Source organism: Pseudophryne corroboree, chromosome 3 (assembly GCF_028390025.1).
Source record: "Pseudophryne corroboree isolate aPseCor3 chromosome 3, aPseCor3.hap2, whole genome shotgun sequence".
Taxonomy (NCBI): domain Eukaryota; kingdom Metazoa; phylum Chordata; class Amphibia; order Anura; family Myobatrachidae; genus Pseudophryne; species Pseudophryne corroboree.
The window spans coordinates 429,647,547-429,667,544 of record NC_086446.1 but is presented as its reverse complement, the minus strand read 5'-3'; the positions used below and the strand labels follow the sequence as shown (position 1 = coordinate 429,667,544).

Here is a 19,998-nt window from a genome sequence, read left to right as displayed (position 1 = left end):
GATGCACAGAGGGATATTTGCACTCTGGCATCAAGAGTAAGTGCGATGTCCATGTCTGCCAGAAGATGTTTATGGACACGACAGTGGTCAGGTGATGCAGATTCCAAACGGCACATGGAAGTATTGCCGTATAAAGGGGAGGAGTTATTTGGGGTCGGTCCATCGGACCTGGTGGCCACGGCAACAGCTGGAAAATCCACCTTTTTTACCCCAAGTCACATCTCAGCAGAAAAAGACACCGTCTTTTCAGCCTCAGTCCTTTCGTCCCCATAAGGGCAAGCGGGCAAAGGCCAGTCATATCTGCCCAGGGGTAGAGGAAAGGGAAGAAGACTGCAGCAGGCAGCCCCTTCCCAGGAACAAAAGCCCTCCACCGCTTCTGCCAAGTCCTCAGCATGACGCTGGGGCCGTACAAGCGGACTCAGGTGCGGTGGGGGGTCGTCTCAAGAGTTTCAGCACGCAGTGGGCTCACTCGCAAGTGGACCCCTGGATCCTACAAGTAGCATCCCAGGGGTACAGATTGGAAGTTCGAGACGTCTCCCCCTCGCAGGTTCCTGAAGTCTGCTTTACCAACGTCTCCCTCCGACAAGGAGGCAGTATTGGAAAAAATTCACAAGCTGTATTCCCAGCAGGTGATAATCAAAGTACCCCTCCTACAACAAGGAAAGGGGTATTATTCCACACTATTTGTGGTACTGAAGCCAGACGGCTCGGTGAGACCTATTCTAAATCTGAAATCTTTGAACACTTACATACAAAGGTTCAAATCAAGATGGAGTCACTCAGAGCAGTGATAGCGAACCAGGAAGAAGGGGACTATATGGTGTCCCTGGACATCAAGGATGCTTACCTCCATGTCCCAATTTGCCCTTCTCACCAAGGGTACCTCAGGTTCGTGGTACAGAACTGTCACTATCAGTTTCAGACGCTGCCGTTTGGATTGTCCACGGCACCCCGGGTCTTTACCAAGGTAATGGCCGAAATGATGATTCTTCTTCAAAGAAAAGGCGTCTTAATTATCCCTTACTTGGACGATCTCCTGATAAGGGCAAGGTCCAGAGAACAGTTGGAGGTCGGAGTAGCACTATCTCAAGTAGTTCTACGACAGCACGGGTGGATTCTAAATATTCCAAAATCGCAGCTGATTCCGACGACACGTCTGCTGTTCCTAGGGATGATTCTGGACACAGTCCAGAAAAAGGTGTTTCTCCCGGAGGAGAAAGCCAGGGAGTTATCCGAGCTAGTCTGAAACCTCCTAAAACCAGGCCAAGTGTCAGTGCATCAATGCACAAGAGTCCTGGGAAAAATGGTGGCTTCTTACGAAGCGATTCCATTCGGCAGATTTCACGCAAGAATTTTTCAGTGGGATCTGCTGGACGAATGGTCCGGATCGCATCTTCAGATGCATCAGCGGATAATCCTGTCTCCAAGGACAAGGGTGTCTCTTCTGTGGTGGCTGCAGAGTGCTCATCTACTAGAGGGCAGCAGATTCGGCTTTCAGGACTGGGTCCTGGTGACCACTGATGCCAGCCTGAGAGGCTGGGGAGCAGTCACACAGGGAAGAAATTTCCAAGGAGTGTGGTCAAGTCTGGAGACTTCTCTCCACATAAATATACTGGAGCTAAGGGCAATTTACAATGCTCTGAGCCTAGGAAGACCTCTGCTTCAAAGTCAACCGGTGCTGATCCAGTCGGACAACATCACGGCAGTCGCCCACGTAAACAGACAGGGCGGCACAAGAAGCAGGAGGGAAAGGGCAGCAAGGATTCTTCGCGGGGCGAAAAATCATGTGATAACACTGTCAGCGGTGTTCATTCCGGGAGTGGACAACTGGGAAGCAGACTTCCTCAGCAGGCACGACCTCCACCCGGGAGAGTGGGGACTTCATCTGGAAGTCTTCCACATGATTGTGAACCGTTGGAAAAGACCAAAGGTGGACATGATGGCGTCCCGTCTGAACAAAAAACTGGACAGGTATTGCGCCAGGTCAAGAGAACCTCAGGCAATAGCTGGGACGCCCAGATGTTTGTCAAGGGAGTACTGCATATACAACCCCCTTTTGTGCCTCCAGTGGCACTGTGGGATCTCAACGTAGTTCTGGGATTCCTCAAATCACATTGGTTTAAACCGCTCAAATCTGTGGATTTGAAATATCTCACATGGAAAGTGACCATGCTGTTGGCCCTGGCCTCGGCCAGGCGAGTGTCAGAATTGGCGGCTTTGTCTCACAAAAGCCCATATCTGATTGTCCATTCGGACAGGGCAGAGCTGCGGACTCGTCCCCAGTTTCTCCCTAAGGTGGTGTCAGCGTTTCAACTGAACCAGCTTATTGTGGTACCTGCGGCTACTAGGGACTTTGAGGACTCCAAGTTGCTAGATGTTGTCAGGGCCCTGAAAATATAGGTTTCCAGGACGGCTGGAGTCAGGAAAACTGACTTGCTGTTATCCTGTATGCACCCAACAAACTGGGTGCTCTTGCTTCTAAGCAGACGATTGCTAGTTGGATGTGTAGTACAATTCAGCTTGCACATTCTGTGGCAGGCCTGCCACAGCCAAAATATGTAAATGCCCATTCCACAAGGAAGGTGGGCTCATCTTGGGCGGCTGCCCGAGGGGTCTCGGCTTTACAACTTTGCCGAGCTGCTACTTGGTCAGGGGCAAACACGTTTGCAAAATTCTACAAATTTGATACCCTGGCTGAGGAGGACCTGGAGTTCTCTCATTCGGTGCTGCAGAGTCATCCGCACTCTCCCGCCCGTTTGGGAGCTTTGGTATAATCCCCATGGTCCTTACGGAGTCCCCAGCATCCACTTAGGACGTCAGAGAAAATAAGAATTTACTTACCGATAATTCTATTTCTCGTAGTCCGTAGTGGATGCTGGGCGCCCATCCCAAGTGCGGATTGTCTGCAATACTTGTACATAGTTATTGTTACAAAAATCGGGTTATTATTGTTGTGAGCCATCTTTTCAGAGGCTCCGCTGTTATCATGCTGTTAACTGGGTTCAGATCACAGGTTGTACAGTGTGATTGGTGTGGCTGGTATGAGTCTTACCCGGGATTCAAAATCCTTCCTTATTGTGTACGCTCGTCCGGGCACAGTATCCTAACTGAGGCTTGGTGGAGGGTCATAGGGGGAGGAGCCAGTGCACACCACCTGATCCTAAAGCTTTTACTTTTGTGCCCTGTCTCCTGCGGAGCCGCTATTCCCCATGGTCCTTACGGAGTCCCCAGCATCCACTACGGACTACGAGAAATAGAATTATCGGTAAGTAAATTCTTATTATCCCTTACTTGGACGATCTCCTGATAAGGGCAAGGTCCAGGGAACAGTTAGAGGTCGGAGTAGCACTATCTCAGGTAGTGCTACGTCAGCACGGGTGGATCCTAAATATCCCAAAATCACAGCTGATTCCAACAACACGTCTACTGTTCCTGGGGATGATTCTGGACACAGTCCAGAAAAAGGTGTTTCTCCCGGAGGAGAAGGCCAGGGAGTTATCCGAGCCAGTCAGGAAACTCCTAAAACCAGGCCAAGTGTCAGTGCATCAATGCACGAGAGTCCTGGGAAAAATGGTGGCTTCTTACGAAGCGATTCCATTCGGAAGATTCCATGCAAGAACTTTTCAGTGGGATCTGCTGGACAAATGGTCCGGATCGCATCTTCAGATGCATCAGCGGATAACCCTATCTCCAAGGACAAGGGTGTCTCTCCTGTGGTGGTTACAGAGTGCTCATCTTCTAGAGGGCCGCAGATTCGGCATTCAGGATTGGATGCTGGTGACCACCGATGCCAGCCTGAGAGGCTGGGGAGCAGTCACACAGGGAAGAAATTTCCAGGGCTTGTGGTCAAGCATGGAAACGTCTCTTCACATAAATATCCTGGAACTAAGGGCCATTTACAATGCCCTAAGTCAAGCAAGGCCTCTGCTTCAGGGTCAGTCGGTATTGATCCAATCGGACAACATCACGGCAGTCGCCCACGTCAACAGACAGGGCGGCACAAGAAGCAGGAGGGCAATGGCAGAAGCTGCAAGGATTCTTCGCTGGGCGGAAAATCATGTGGTGGCACTGTCAGCAGTGTTCATTCCGGGAGTGGACAACTGGGAAGCAGACTTCCTCAGCAGACACGACCTCCACCCGGGGGAGTGGGGACTTCACCCAGAAGTCTTTCAAGTGATTGTAAACAGTTGGGAAAAACCAAAGGTGGACATGATGGCGTCCCGTCTCAACAAAAAACTGGACAGATATTGCGCCAGGTCAAGGGACCCTCAGGCAATAGCGATGGACGCTCTGGTAACACCGTGGGTGTACCAGTCGGTGTATGTGTTCCCTCCTCCTGCCTCTCATTCCAAAAGTACTGAGAATCATAAGAAGGAGAGGAGTGAAGACTATACTCGTGGCTCCTGATTGGCCAAGAAGAACTTGGTACCCGGAACTGCAAGAGATGCTCACGGAGGACCCGTGGCCTCTACCTCTAAGAAAGGACCTGCTCCAGCAGGGACCTTGTCTGTTCCAAGACTTACCGCTGCTGCGTTTGACGGCATGGCGGTTGAACGCCGGATCCTGATGGGAAAAAGGCATTCCAGATGAAGTCATCCCTACCCTGATCAAAGCCAGGAAGGATGTAACTGCGAAACATTATCACCGCATTTGGCGAAAATATGTTTCCTGGTGTGAGGCTAAGAAGGCCCCCACAGAGGAATTTCAACTGGGTCGTTTCCTGCATTTCCTGCATTTCCTGCAAGCAGGACTGTCTATGGGCCTAAAATTAGGATCCATTAAGGTTCAAATTTCGGCCCTGTCGATCTTCTTCCAGAAAGAACTTCATTGCCTGAAGTTCAGAGTTAGCTCTGGCGTCAGCCAGGCGTGTCTCAGAAATGGCGGCTTTGTCATATAAAAGCCCTTACCTAATTTTTCATTCAGACAGGGCAGAATTGAGGACTCGTCCTCAATTTCTCCCTAAGGTGGTTTCAGCGTTTCACATGAACCAACCTATTGTGGTGCCTGCGGCTACTAGGGACTTGGAGGACTCCAAGTTGTTGGACGTAGTCAGGGCCCTGAAAATATGTTTCCGGGACGGCTGGAGTCAGAAAATCTGACTCGCTGTTTATCCTGTATGCACCCAACAAGCTGGGTGCTCCTGCTTCTAAGCAGACGATTGCTCGTTGGATTTGTAGTACAATTCAGCTTGCACATTCTGTGGCAGGACTGCCACAGCCAAAATCTGTTAAAGCCCATTCCACAAGAAAAGTGGGCTCATCTTGGGCGGCTGCCCGAGGGGTCTCGGCTTTACAACTTTGCCGAGCAGCTACTTGATCAGGGGCAAACACGTTTGCAAAATTTTACAAATTCGATACCCTGGCTGAGGAGGACCTGGAGTTCTCTCATTCGGTGCTGCAGAGTCATCCGCACTCTCCCGCCCGTTTGGGAGCTTTGGTATAATCCCCATGGTCCTTACGGAAGTCCCAGCATCCACTAGGACGTCAGAGAAAATAAGAATTTACTTACCGATAATTCTATTTCTCATAGTCCGTAGTGGATGCTGGGCGCCCATCCCAAGTGCGGATTGTCTGCAATACTTGTATATAGTTATTGTTACAAAAAAATCGGGTTGTTTATTGTTGTGAGCCATCTTTTCAGAGGCTCCTACATTTATCATACTGTTAACTGGGTTCAGATCACAGGTTGTACAGTGTGATTGGTGTGGCTGGTATGAGTCTTACCCGGGATTCAAAATCCTTCCTTATTATGTACGCTCGTCCGGGCACAGTATCCTAACTGAGGCTTGGAGGAGGGTCATAGGGGGAGGAGCCAGTGCACACCAGCTAGTCTAAAGCTTTTACTTTTTGTGCCCAGTCTCCTGCGGAGCCGCTATTCCCCATGGTCCTTACGGAAGTCCCAGCATCCACTACGGACTATGAGAAATAGAATTATCGGTAAGTAAATTCTTATTTTTGACATTCCTAAAATCACATTGGTTTGAATCTTTTAAGTAAAGTGGAGTTGAAATTCCTCACTTGGAAGGTTGTCATTTTGTTAGAATTGGCATCCGCAAGGCGGGTGTCTGAATTGGCGGCCTTGTCTCACAAGAGCCCTTATTTGATCTTCCATGAAGATAGGGCAGAATTGAGAACTCAGCAACAATTTCTGCCAAAGGTGGTTTCCTCTTTTCATATTAACTAACCTATTGTGGTGCCAGTGGCTACTGGCACTTTGGCTGAGGAAAAGTCTCTGGATGTCGTCAGAGCTTTGAAAATTTACGTTGCCAGAACGGCTCCAGTTAGAAAAACAGAGTCTCTGTTTGTGCTATGTGCTCCCAATAAACTTGGGTATCTTGCTTCCAAGCAGACCATTGCCCGCTGGATATGTCACACGATTCAGCAGGCTCATTCCACGGCAAGTTTGCCGTTGCCTAAATCGGTAAAAGCCCATTCCACTAGGAAGGTGGGCTCGTCCGAGCGGCTGCCCGGGGTGTCTCGGCATTACAACTTTGCCGAGCTGCTACTTGGTCAGGGTCAAACACGTTTGCTAAGTTTTACAAGTTTGATGACTTGGCCGATGAAGACCTAAAGTTTGGTCAATCGGTGCTGCAGAGTCATCTGCACTCTCCCGCCCGTTATAGAGCTTTGGTATAATCCCATGGTTCTTTTGGTGTCCCCAACATCCTCAAGAACGTAATAGAAAACAGGATTTTAATACCTACCGGTAAATCCTTTTCTATAAGTCCGTAGAGGATGTTGGGCGCCCGCCCCAGTGCGTACTGTATCTGCAGTTTCGTTCTGGTTACACACAGGTTGTGTTTTGGTTTCTTCAGCTTGTTGCTGAATTTTGTTCATGTCCGTTGGCATGTGTTCAGTTGAATGCCATGTTATTCGGCATGTTTATGGCGTGAGCTGGTATGATGCTCACCTTGTTAATTCCTTTCCTCAAAATGTTCATCTCTCCGGGCCCAGTTCCAAACTGAGTCTGGGGAGGGATATAGAGGGAGGAGCCAGGTCACGCCCCCTTTGAAAGTCTTAAAGTGCCCATGTCTCCTGCGGATCCGTCTATATCCCATGGTTCTTTTGGTGTCCCCAACATCCTCTACGGACTTATAGAAAAGGATTTACCGGTCGGTATTAAAATCCTTCTTTTTTTTTTTTCTTTCTTTTTTTTAGGAATTTAACCTATTGTACATTGTCACGGAGCTATTAAGACACTGTTTATATAGAACCTCGTATTTCAGATTGCTTCTGTTAAAGGAATTTGAGCCTGTTTTGTGGCCAGTGAGTCAATTATAATCTAGTGAACACCACTGAGACATGAATTTTCATTTAGCGTAAGAAACATTTGACTCCAAGAAGTACCTTGGTGATATCACTGATTCTTAGTGAATTGAAAGGCTACATCCACATTAAGGGGGGGGGGATTAAATTAGGAGCAGGGAGGATTCGTCCGGTGAATGGCCCCGACACTGCCGCACTTTACGGCAGCAGGGATCCCGCTCAAAAGTGCTTGCTGCCCCATAGGCATCGAACACTTATACGCGAATCAGACATTCAGCCGGCCAAGGGGAGGGGAAATGGGCTGCCGTTGCTGGCAGTGAAACGCCATGGCAATGGCTGATTCGCATCTAATTAAATTTCCTCTCATAGTGGTTCAGATCACAAAATGGCTGTCTCAGAAGTGTCATTAGTTCCTAGTGAATTGGTAGGCTATTGTAAAATATTTCTTAAAAAGCTCTTCGAGATTTTTAATTAGCATCCCACCTCAAGAATCAGGCCACAAAATGCCTGCCTATACTGTGTGTTTTTGGTTGGCTTCATGAAGCAATAACTTTTGAACTAAATTTATCTTGGTCATAGTGGAACACATGTTGTATTCATAGAGGAGTGCTCAATATTATGTATACTTAAAAGTAGTCCCCTTTAAGTATATGTTATCCTTGTGATTTAAGTTTTGTTGTGAATACCTCATTCTTTTTTTCTGCTGTTTAGATGAGTTACCTCCACAAATTGGTGCTGTTGATGACCAGAAACCACAATTGCCCACTCATGTTAAGATTTCCAAAGAGGTGGCTGAAAAATGTTCACACTTCCTGTCACACAGCGACACACAAATTCGAATACAGGTACAGCATGACACTTTGAGAAAGAGCTACACGGCTGGTGGTAGGGTAATAACATGAAGTCTGTACTTTCTCTACAGGAAAAGAACAGTGTCTTAAAAACAAAGCGGACGTTTAGTCTGTCTATTCCAGCATGTCAATTTCAAAATGCACATGGAGGAACTCTAGTAATATTGTCACTCAGTATTTACAGTTCCTTTTTGTACCAGTTGGCATTTGTAGGTTTTTTTTGGTCTAAGGGTCACGTCATGCATTCAGTATTAAAGTAGAAAAGCTTGTCTGTGACTTATCACATTTTTTCTACCTTTTTCCTCCAGGCCTTAGACACTCTCTGTCTCTCTTTACTACCGTTACATTCTCGGGAAGATGTGCTTTTTCCCCTTGCTCATAAAATCTGGCCATGTTTGGTGAAAAGATTGTTAAAGGATGAACCACTTGTGCTTCTACGAGCCTTTCAGGTACAGTAACTTCTCTGAGTATCTGCTCTCCCACCTCTCCATTTGGTTTGGTCACCACAGTTTTTCTTTCCCCTCTTTCCGAGTTGTGATATGTAATTGTCACCTGTCTGTGCATCTTTCACTTCTCTTCCTCTCTCTATTGCACCAAGTTTTACACAAAGTCTCCATTTCAGGTGCTTGTGACACTTGCTGCTTCATGCAAAGATTTCCTCCGGCAGCGTGTGTGTAAAGATGCTTTTCCTGCCTTTCTAACATCTTTACGCTCTCAAGCTCTTGTAAGCTGTCATGCTGGACCTGTGTACAGCCACACACTAGGCTTCAAACTGCAGAAAGCCATATTGGAAGGCTTGCGGACGCTCTGCGTGGATATGGCATTGGGTGAGTCACTGGCAGAGTCATTTTACTTACCATTCTCTTGCTAAGTATAATTCTCTTCACTTTTTATATTTAATTAGATTTTCCAAGTCAAAAATATATATAACCTGTGCAGAGAGAGTTAGATTTGGGTGTGGTGTGTTCAAACTGAAATCTAAATTGCAGTGTAAAAATAAAGCAGCCAGTATTTACCCTGCACAGAAACAATATAACCCACCCAAATCTAACTCTCTGCACGTTATATCTGCCCCCCTGCAGTGCACATGGTTTTGTCCATTAGAGAACAAATTTGCTGCTGCGATCAGGTCTAATTAGGCCCTTAGTACACTGTGACATGCTACTATATTTTCTAGCACGTTAGTGTGGGGTTGAGCACAGAATGAATAGCGGCGTCCAGCCTGTGCAGACCAAGTGTTCGCTGCTGGATTGCAAATGTAAAAGCTAGCAAATAACAAGGTTGTGTTTACTGTAATCTAGGGGATCATAAATTGGAAGGGGGAATGGGCCATAGTAAGTACCTATTTTACAATGTATGCTGGGTTTGGAATGTAGTCAAGTTGCCGGCTGTCTGGATCCTGGCGTTCAGGAGACCAAAGCTGAAATCCAGACAGCAGGGAAAATGCTGGTGGTCAGAATCTCGACAGCAGCCCCAAATTCCCACCCAGGTGGTGGTCCACGCCACCACCGGTGGGGGAATATAATAGTGTTGGTCGCCAACGGGGCTGATGCGTGGCGAGCCCGGGATGGGACTCGCTGTGCTCGCCGCTGGGATTCCAGCGTCGGTCTCCTGACCACCAGCAATACATACTGAATCCCTGAGTTCTTAACAGTGACGTGCGGTCAGGGTTGGTGGGGGAGGCAGAGCCACATCTGTCATATTCCAATATACTCCAGTGTTTTGACGTTAAAAATTACTAGCATAATACAAAAGAATATATTTATAACTTACAAATCTCATCTTTATATTAGTCATATCATCTTTGTATTATTCTAATCCTTTTATAGTACAAATTCAGAACCAAATCATGTGTGTGTAAGTCTAGATCTGATACTAGCCAGTGCCTCCCCAGTCATTGACCTCACCACACCACACCGGTTCTTTACTCCTTCCCAGTCATCTGCTGAGGAACAGATGGTGTAGCATGTTGTACATACCTTGTGCATAAGGCAAATTGAAATATGTGAACAAAGAACAGACTCTTAATCAAAACTGGTGATAAACTAAACCAAAGCATTGGTGAGATGCTGTAGTGGGTCAGAACTATACCATTGATGAATTGTCAGTGCCATGCTGCATCTATTCCCAGTTTGAGTTCAAGCTGATTCAAACACTTTACATACAGAGGTCCCTTTGCAGTATTTAAACTGAAATACAATAGCATTATGTGGAAATGTAGAGTATGATTCTAGAATTCTATTATATGAGGAAGTGCTGTCAGTGTGACTTTAGGGCAGTGTGGTGAGGACACGGGGGATACATAAGCTGTATGAGGCCCTGGTCTTGGCACTACCAGGTGTATGTGAGAATGTGGTGAGTGACACGTACTAAGTGAAGTTCTTGGGGATAGGTTGTAACATATCTATAACGTGTGCAGGATGAGAGACTTGTCTTCTGATCATCCTCTGAACAGGCTGTTTTATTCCTATAGGTGACAGTGATCTGTTGGAGGTCATTGATTCCTGCATGCTCTACCTAAGCGTACGGCAACCAAAACCACTCCAAGAGGCTGCCATCAGGTGCGAGACACAACGCCATCTGCACATTCACTCTTACACCATTGCACTAAAATTTATACACCCCTGTGCAGGGCATTCCTTCTGTGGTTCTCAAATGTACTCCTCCTACCAAGCAGTCCACATTTAAGGCTGTCCATATAATTAGTGCCTCCATGGTTTTGATGTAACTGCCTGTGCTCCAGCATGGATGACCTTTAAAACCTGGACTTGAAGAGTTGAGAACCATTGGTTAGAAGTACTATTCATGAAGTGGTCTCTGTAGACATTGTATTGTCATTGTATTGTATTGACATTTAATACTAGAAATTACAGTATGTGGAAAAAATAGATGCTCACATTTCTGAATGAACTCTTTTGAGTTGAATAACATTGAGATCATTCTATGACTTCCTGTAATGTGTAAAGATGGTCAATTTGAGACCCTTTAAAATAATGTTTTAATCATTTATATGGCTAGGTACATATTATTTTATGTATCCCCTTGCCCATCTATCCAGTTCTTCACCAAATACTATCATTTATGTAACCTGTCTACTTTTTTCCCCCCTGCAGAACGTTCCTCAGTCTTTCACAGCTGGACCCAGACATCGTTTGGTTGTATCTAAGTGACTGGCAGAGCCCACCAGAAGCCCCCCACTCCTCTCTCATAACCCTTCCTTGGACTGGTAGACCCCATGATGAGTACACACAGAATGTGTGCAACCTCCTACAACAGCTGCAGTGACATTGTGCTGTGGTGACATCCAGCCTGTTATAAAGTACTTAGTTCATTCTGAAGATGCCTTACCACCTCCACGTTCTTCTGCTCCCACCTGCAGGCAGGTGATCTGGATTCCATAGGCTCAGCCCTTTCTGTGCCCTATTCCTTAAGATGCAGATGTTTCTGAGAATGCATCCTGAGCAGGAATTTTTCTCCCCATGGGAGAATCACAGCACGGGACTCCACACTGCATTGAGTTTAAGTATCTTGCTCTATTTAGAAAAACTGCATTCCCTATGCACCAGATCGCCGGTTATCGTCTTCTGTAACTTAGGATGTTCTGTGCAAGTAATCCATTTTCAAGATTAAATGTGTTGGTACAAGCTGTGAAACAAAGACACAAATATGACCTAATTTGGAACTGTAAGAAAGCAGCTTGTAGAGGTGATTTAGTCTTCTACAATCATTGTAAAAACACACGTATCTGATGCAAAAATTAATTAATGTATATAAATTAGGAGTCCACTAAAAACCTGTTACTTTGCCTAGACCCCTCTGTGACATCATTAGTTCCCAGAGCAGAGATAAGCTACAAAATGCTATTCTGTGTGTATGTAATAAACTTATGTTTACTGCATCATTAGAGGATTGGGTCTTCGAGAAGCGCTTATGTTGCAGTTCCTAACTGCTTACTTCTGTATTTTGAAATATGTAAAAGCACTTTTGAAATACAGTAAATGTAGCAGTGATGTTACTGTGAGTTTTCTGCTTAGGATCATGGCTAATACAAACAGAGTCAACCACTCGTTCTTGGGCGAACGATAAACTTTATTTACATCCAGAAAGGCATCAAGTGTTGTGGAGGGAGCCATAATAATCACTTGTACCTTGTGAGTAGACAACATGACAGCCTTCTCAACACAGAATTTCCTCAGTTACATTTAAACAATATGGCATTAATGGAGAAGCTTCCCATGTGTGTAAACCTGAATCATATGCAGGTATGGAAGCAGTATTTAAAGCACACACATAGTAACCCAACTCCATAGTGCCAGTTACAGCAGCATTTACATGGCAAATGACCTCTGTCTAGTACTTCTTGACAGCCACTACTGTATTTAACAATGTCAGAAACGTTCACTGAATCAGCACATTCTAAGCCTTTGATACAATGTATTGCTCAGCACCCCTGCAGCAGACCATTTACATATCAAATGTATACTATCAATTTAAGCTTTTCCTAGTGCATCTTGGATCATAGATATTATACATAAATATATGGGTAATGATGAGGTCCTCTCACTGAGGCCAGGAGGATCGGCCGTTCATAAACTAACATCTTACAATTGTGCTCAGATTCATGGTGCAGATGGATGGTTCTCAAACCCGTTCTCATGACTCCACATTATGTTGGTGGCAAAAGGGACTATATCAGTAGTAAGATGTGCAGTCCCTTTAAGGAACAACAAAGATTGTGCTGTGCATTTTACTGGTCTGGCCTAAAGCAACTGTATCCTCAGAAAAGTGTATTTTGTGGATGTTGAGCAAAAGATTTCAAAAAGTTTTAAACACCTTTGTATTTTTTTTTTTTGCTGGGCCCCAAAATATCAGTGTGTCTTTGTTGTTGAGTGCAAAAACAGCGGTTTCCCAATAGAAAGTATAATAACTCAAGAACCATGCAAATAATTTGATTATAGACCTAGATCCTGTACATCTCAGAATTAATGCACATTCTACCAACCCTCTCATTAGATGCAGCTGGTAGGCCTTATTTTGGAGATGATGCAAAGGTGAATTGTCATACTTCAGTGGGTAAGTACAGTAAGTATCCCTCATGTTCTCAAAACCAAAAAAAACACAACATTTTAAAGGGATTATTAAGTCTATTGGACCTTTCCACCTTAGAAGGCTTAGCAGAGGAATAGCTGCTGCTGTAGACATGGTGCAGAGTCCAGCCTGCAATGTACGGTAGTACTTCATTGTACTCACACTTTGCTTTCTACTGATCACACAAGTGGCTGAGATGAGAAGCAGGAAACTAGGCACATATTTTACATTCTGTCTGTGGTAGTGACAGAAGTACCAGGCATGGTAGGAGCAAAATGAGGCAAAGTTACTGATGGCGAGTTTACGTCTACATCAAAGAAAAAAATGCACGCGTGTATATGTCTGAGATACTGTATAGCAAATGTGTGTGCATGTGTTTGGCAGAATCATATTCTCTGACGGGAAGGCATTTAAATTAGAGAAATACATGTATATTACACATATAGAGAATAAAAGCAGTGATACCATAAAGGGTATCCAAGTTTCTTGGGTAATAGGTTGAAAAGAAACAGACTCGGTTGGTTAGATAGAGTCACTACTTTGACTATCACAAGATGTTAATGAATCTTGTCAAATATTACACTGAAAAGCGCTCCAGTCAATAAAATGACTTCCTCTTGAGGAATTGTCTTGTAGCTACTTCCTAGGTGATGCCATCTCCACTGCGGCATCCTGGGAGTTTACTTCCCATAATGCTAAGGGTCTGGGATGAAATGAGCAAGTTGAGCAGTCTGAGTAATGAAATGTAGGTGAAGTTTAATAGAGAAGACCCTTGCGTGGAGTATGATAAGTAGACAATGGCAGAGGACACCCCCTTTTAGTCCATAGAGTTAAGTCTGTCAGACTACCCTCGCTCTTTTCACCAAGAAAAGGGACAAGTTATCACGTGATGGGGTTTTGTAAATAAGTCATTATTGTCCACTGACCACTCCAGCTCGAGAGGTGACAAAGATTTTATAATGGAGAAGGGTGGGAAGCCTCTCATGCACTCCACTGTACATTAATGTTGGGGCAACATTATCCCACAGACAGTCTAGACCTGGCATTGCTCACAGGGTCCTGCTGCTCGTTTTTTCAGCTCTTTGACTTGAAAGTGGCGGTGAGTGCTGGTATCCTGCTGGCGGTGAGAGACTGTGCCACGGCGTCCCGATTCTGCTTCAACACGCAGGAAGGCCTTGACACGATGTTGCCGTCCTTTTCCATCACTGTAATCCAACACTCGGCATTCATAGGTCCCTTCATCAGAGATCTTCACGTGAGACAGACGCAGTTTGTGTGAGATGTTGCTGCCAAAAACCTTTACCACCTACACAGAAAGGATAAAGGTCAGGTTAATGTGAAGAGCCTAATACCAAATACCCTTATGGTGTTATACATTACACCAACGTCCGATTCCAATTAAGACTTTACACATAAAGTTACTATCAAAAAAATGGAAGCAGCAATTAATGTAAAGGCAAATCCATTTTGGTTTAAATCTAGTGACTACCGTGCCAGAATTGTGCCACCTCCTGCAAATCGTGGGTTAGTACCATTGGCCCATGGAATCAAAACTGATTTACTCAGGCATTCATAACACTGACCAATACAGATCTTCAAAATGAAAAAGAAAAAAAAAAACTTATCCCGCCCCTTAATTGAAAAAGAAATTTAAAAAAGCCTTTGTCATTAACTCTTATACTATCAAACACAAAAATGCTCTTTACAATTATTTTCTTGTATTGAGATAAAAACAAAAACACTTCACATTCATAGGAAGAAACCTATCTTTAGCTTCTGTGTGTCCTTTTGGTCTGAAGGCCCATACACACTTGCCGATAAAATGAGCGATGTCGCTCATTTTCCCCTCCCTGAGCGACGTCCCTCATTTTATCGGCAAGTGTGTATGCCGCCAGCGACGAACGATGCGCGGCCCCGCGGGTTGGCAACGATCGTCGCTGCCGCCAGTGCATGCATGATCTGGACTGTCGTCCACGACCTGCATGCAGGGCTGGCTGAGGTGTGACGTCACAGCGATATGACGCTCAGTGTGTACAGTTGGCTGCCGACTGGTCGGCCCGGGAGTTGAAACATTAAACGATGTCGCTCACAGAGCTACATCGTCTAATGTGTTACGGACCTTTAGGCTGAGTACACATTAGACAATAGGCCAAATGTAATGCAGTGCAAGTTGCACAAATGTGCAAGTGTAGTGCTAAACTCGCACATTTTACAAATGTGACCAATGTAATGGTGTGCAGAAATATGCAAACTCGCATGTTTCCTGCAGTCGCAAAACTTGCATCCAGATGTTTTGCCATTGCAGACATACAACTCGGGCAATGTAATAGGATGCGAGTTTACACACTGCACCTAAAATATTACCAAAACTAGCCAATAAATAGACCAGGTTCTGGCTGGCGAGTCAGACAGAAGCATGCACAGATCAGTGAGATCCGTGCATGCTTCTGTCAGGGAAAGTAAAGTGTAAAAAAAAAAAGACATGCAGGTTCCCCCCCAAAAGCATAACCAGCCCCGGGCTCTTTGAGGCGGTCCTGGTTCCAAACGTACAGAGAAAAAAATATGTAGGGTTCCCCCATATTTTAACAACCAGTACTGGGCTCTTGGACTGGTCCTGGTTCCAAAAATACGGGGGGAAAAGATGTAGGGGTGCCCCGTATTTTTGGAACCAGCACCGGGCTCCACTAGCTAAGGAGGTAATGCCGCAGCCATGGGACACTTTTTTATATAGGTCCCTGCGGCCACATCATCAGGCCCCCCCCAAACCAGTCACCCCTAGCCGGTGTCCCCCCTCCAGGCACCCATGGGCCAGGGATAAAGCCTGGGGCTGTCCCTGCCACCCGTTGGCTGTGGATGACAGGCTGATAGCCGTAAATTGTGTAAAAAAAAAAAAAATTCTGCAGCGGGGTACGTTAGTATTTCACAGAGAATAACATTGGGGTGTAGAGTTGGATCTTGATCCGACGCACCAACAGGCTAAAGCTTTGACTGTTCTCAAGGTGAACTGCACCGCCTCCTTTATAGCCCCGCCTCCAGGCACTGGAGCTCAGTTTGTAAGTTGGTGCCTGCAGTGCAGGTAGCTAACAGGATGGGCTGCTCTAAGCAGCCCTAAAAAGAGCTTTTCTGAGAAGAAAGAAGACTTCAAGGGCCGCAGCACAGGCACTAGTTGCTATATGTCATGCTGACATATCGTGCTGCGGCTTCCTCACCTCCCCCAGTGGCGCTGTATACTCCCATGCCCTGGTTGCCAGGTACTTCCAGCGGAGGCGCTCCGGTTTCATCAGGCACACACATACTGCCGCTACTCTCCTGGATCGTGTGGCCCCAAATCTAGGGAGGAGGTAAGAGGGTCCCCCAGGCGGGACCCGCCGAAATCGCGATCCGGAGACGGTCTCCGGAGACGGACCGCGCCGCTGGCGTGGAGACTGTGGCCGTGCAGGGACCGCACTATATCCACCAGGGCAAGGAGCACAGGTCGGATTTACTAAAATCCATTTCACATAGGCGCCATAGTACCCGGTGGTGAAGTCCAGCAGAGGGGATAAGGCTCTGACCCCCAGCCTCATGTGCCATCTACAGCAGATGTTCCCACTCTGGAGCTGCATCTCTCTCTCTCCCTCACTCCCTGTCAGCGTTTGGGCGCCATTACACAGAGCTGCGCTGATTCTGGGACTGTTGGGCACTGTCTCCTCTGTAAAGCTGCCTGCCTCATCAGTGCTGTGCTTTACAGAACATGTTGTTTAGACAGTAGTTAGTTAAGAACAAGTGCATAACTACAGGAATATTTAGTACAAGTATTCTGTGATATACATCCAGTGTTTACTGTGCATTGTTATATCTCTATACATACATAGCTTTACGTAGTATTGCTAATCCAGTGCAGTTTTATTGTTGTATTTAATCATTTCTGCATTGTACATGTGACTGTGTGTGCCAATAGCTGCTGTGTGGTTTCCATTCAGTGTATCTCACACATATTGCTATCCCTATATTCTGTACCCTGAGGGGGGCTAAGTGCATCAGGGTCATATATATATATAGTGTTTCACAGGATATACTATTTTGTATTTTTATCTGTGTATTTTCAGTCACCCTATGCCGCTTAAATCCTCTGTTTTGTGCTCTGCATTTGCAGTCACATTACACAGGGTTTTTTTGTCCGGTACTGTGTTTGTCTGGATATTTTGTACTACTACGCCCTAAGGCTACATTTCCAAATAATGTCTGCTACACAGGGCGGGAATTTCGTGGACGCTCCTTCCTCATGCAGTGCTGACGCCACGGTTTTACCTGAGGAAAATATTTCAGCTGAGGGTCCAGGTACTGGGTGTTCTGCACCTCCTAGTCAGCTTGCAGCACCGGTGGCACACCACGACCCACCTTGGGCTGCTTTCTCTAATATGCTGACTACGCTGGTAACCAGACTTACGCCCCCTGTGGGACCTCCTGTGTCAGTACAGCCACATTTCTCTTACGTCCTAGAGGATGCTGGGGTCCACATTAGTACCATGGTGGTATAGACGGGTCCACCAGGAGCCATTGGCACGTTAAGAGTTTGAGAGTGTGAGCTGGCTCCTCCCTCTATGCCCCTCCTACCAGACTCAGTTTAGAAAATGTGCCCGGAGGAGCCGGTCACAGTTAGGGGAGCTCTCCAGAGTTTCTCTAGTAAAGTTTATTTAGAGTTTGTTATTTTACAGGGAGAAAGCTGGCAACAGCCTCCCTGCTTCGTGGGACTAAGTGGGGGGAGTAGTGTCCGCCCTGCGAGGTTTGAGCCACTATCTCCGCTGACAGGACACTAGATCGTTCCCCGCCACAGGGGATCGCTCACCCCAGGGGCAGGTGTGAAGATGGCGGCAACTGGGTAGGAGCGCAGTATCAGCTTTGCTTCGAAGGCTCAGCAGTACATAGTGCGGCGCTGAAAGGGGCACCCTGAGCTGGCGCCTACACCCTATACTGGTCACACAGCCTGTCGGGGTCCCGGGATCTCAGCCAGAATAAATCCTCAGGCCAGTATAATTCTATGGAGAGCGGGAAGACAGCGCCATTTTCCTGCCTGCACAGCGCTGAACAGGAAGAGCAAGTCCCTCCACAGCAACTCCAGCTATTTCTCACGGTACCAGGGGGTTGTAGAAGGAGGGGGAGGCTGCAAAACGACTGTGTAACCTATTAAGGTGCACAGTCAGCGCTGATAGGGGGTCTCCCTTTATATTGGAAGCGCTGTGTGTGGGTTGGCTCCAATCTCTGTCTCTCTTGCCATTCTTGGGGGTGAAACTCTGTCTGTCCTCCCCTATGTGTGTGTGTGGAGTGTCTGTGGTCTCCATTAAGCAATGTCCAGGGACTCTGTGTCATATGCTGCAGAGGATAAGTCCTCTCAGGATGATCCCATTCTATGTAATTAGGATTGCACTGGTTTAGCACAGATACCAGCAAGGGAGCCTGAGTGGTTATCCTCTATCAAATCTCTGATTTCTCAGATTGCAAATAGGGTTGCACAAAATGAATCTGTAACTCAGGCTTTACAGAACTCTATGGCAGTCTGGCCCAGTTCTGTTACCTCAGGGCCCCCTGCTGTATATTCACATAAACGTGCTCTTGCGCAAATAATGCAGGATGATACGGATACCGATTCTGACACTGCAGACGGTGACGGGGATGTGTTGCGGGGGAACAGCATCTCTTGCTAAAGGGATGCAGTTGATTATAGAGGCTATTAGAGATGTGTTGAATATTGCTGATACAACACCTGAGCAGGTTGAGGAGGCTTACTTCACTGAAAATAAGAAAGCCTCACTAACCTTCCATGCGTCAAAGGAATTAAATTATATATTTGAAAGGGCTTGGGAAAACCCGGATAAAAAATTCCAGATACCTAAAAGAGTTCTGGTGGCATTTCCTTTCCAGGTAGAGGATAGGTAAAAATGGGAAAACCCGCCTATTGTTTACGTGTCAGTATCGAGACTCTCAAAAAAGGTGGTTTTACCTGTTCCAGGATCTACCACCTTGAAAGAGCTGGCTGATCGTAAAATTGATAATACACTCAAATCCATGTAATCTGCTTCTGGGGCATTACTACGTCCCACTATTGCCAGTGCTTGGATTGCCAAAGCTACAGTAAAGTGGTCAGGCACGTTACTTGAAGACTTGGATACTATGGAGAGATGTGATGTTGATTAGTTTTTACGTAGCATTCAGGATTCGGCAGGATTTCTGGTAGAATCCATGAAAGACCTGGGTTTCATGGCTGCAGGAATTTCTTCCATGTCTGTATCAGCTCGTCGAGGACTGTGGTTACGCCAGTGGTCTGCCGACGCGGAATCCAGGAGAAGTGTGGAGACCCTACCCTATACAGGTCAGGCTCTCTTTGGGGAAGCGTTAGATATGTGGCTCGCTACGGCTGGTAAGTCACCTTTTCTTCCCTCAGCTACACCTGCTCCGAAGAAACCCTTTTCTTCAGCTACATCACAGCCCTTTCGGTCTACCAAGCCTAGAAAGGCCAAACCGTCCAACACCTTCTTTCGAGGACGTCAGCCCAAATCCAAGAAACCTGCGGCTGCAGGTTCCCAGGAACAGAAACCTGCTTTAGGTACCCCAAAGTCCTTTGCATGACGGTGGACTGTACGCCCCAGAGGTGGAGCTGGTGGGAGTGAGACTCAGGCATTTCAGTCACGTCTGGGTGTCATCCGGCCTGGACCCCTGGGTGCAAGATATTGTGTCTCAGGGGTAAAGGATTTCAAAATCTCCCTCACCGATTTTTCAAATCAGGCTTGCCAGCTCTGCTGGCGGACAGGACTGTC

General features: G+C 46.3%; 2 protein-coding genes across 6 annotated transcripts in view; one reads left to right on the top strand and one right to left on the bottom strand.

The window, feature by feature from the left end:
- Nucleotides 1-12,020, top strand: part of TTI1 (TELO2 interacting protein 1) — a 51,437-nt gene extending 39,417 nt beyond the window's left edge. For all 4 annotated transcript variants that reach the window (XM_063960374.1, XM_063960371.1, XM_063960372.1 and 1 more), the window contains exons 4-8: nucleotides 7,977-8,110; nucleotides 8,425-8,565; nucleotides 8,739-8,943; nucleotides 10,590-10,677; nucleotides 11,230-12,020. In XM_063960374.1, the coding sequence (XP_063816444.1) occupies nucleotides 7,977-8,110; nucleotides 8,425-8,565; nucleotides 8,739-8,943; nucleotides 10,590-10,677; nucleotides 11,230-11,401 (740 nt within the window). In that variant the 3' untranslated portion in view covers nucleotides 11,402-12,020. The remainder of the gene's footprint in view (nucleotides 1-7,976; nucleotides 8,111-8,424; nucleotides 8,566-8,738; nucleotides 8,944-10,589; nucleotides 10,678-11,229) is intronic.
- Nucleotides 12,021-12,184: 164 nt separating this feature from the next.
- The window catches only part of VSTM2L (V-set and transmembrane domain containing 2 like), a 112,960-nt gene continuing 105,146 nt past the window's right edge, over nucleotides 12,185-19,998 (bottom strand). For both annotated transcript variants that reach the window (XM_063960377.1, XM_063960376.1), the window contains exon 4: nucleotides 12,185-14,510. In XM_063960377.1, coding sequence (XP_063816447.1) covers nucleotides 14,238-14,510 — 273 coding nt within the window. In that variant the 3' untranslated portion in view covers nucleotides 12,185-14,237. The remainder of the gene's footprint in view (nucleotides 14,511-19,998) is intronic.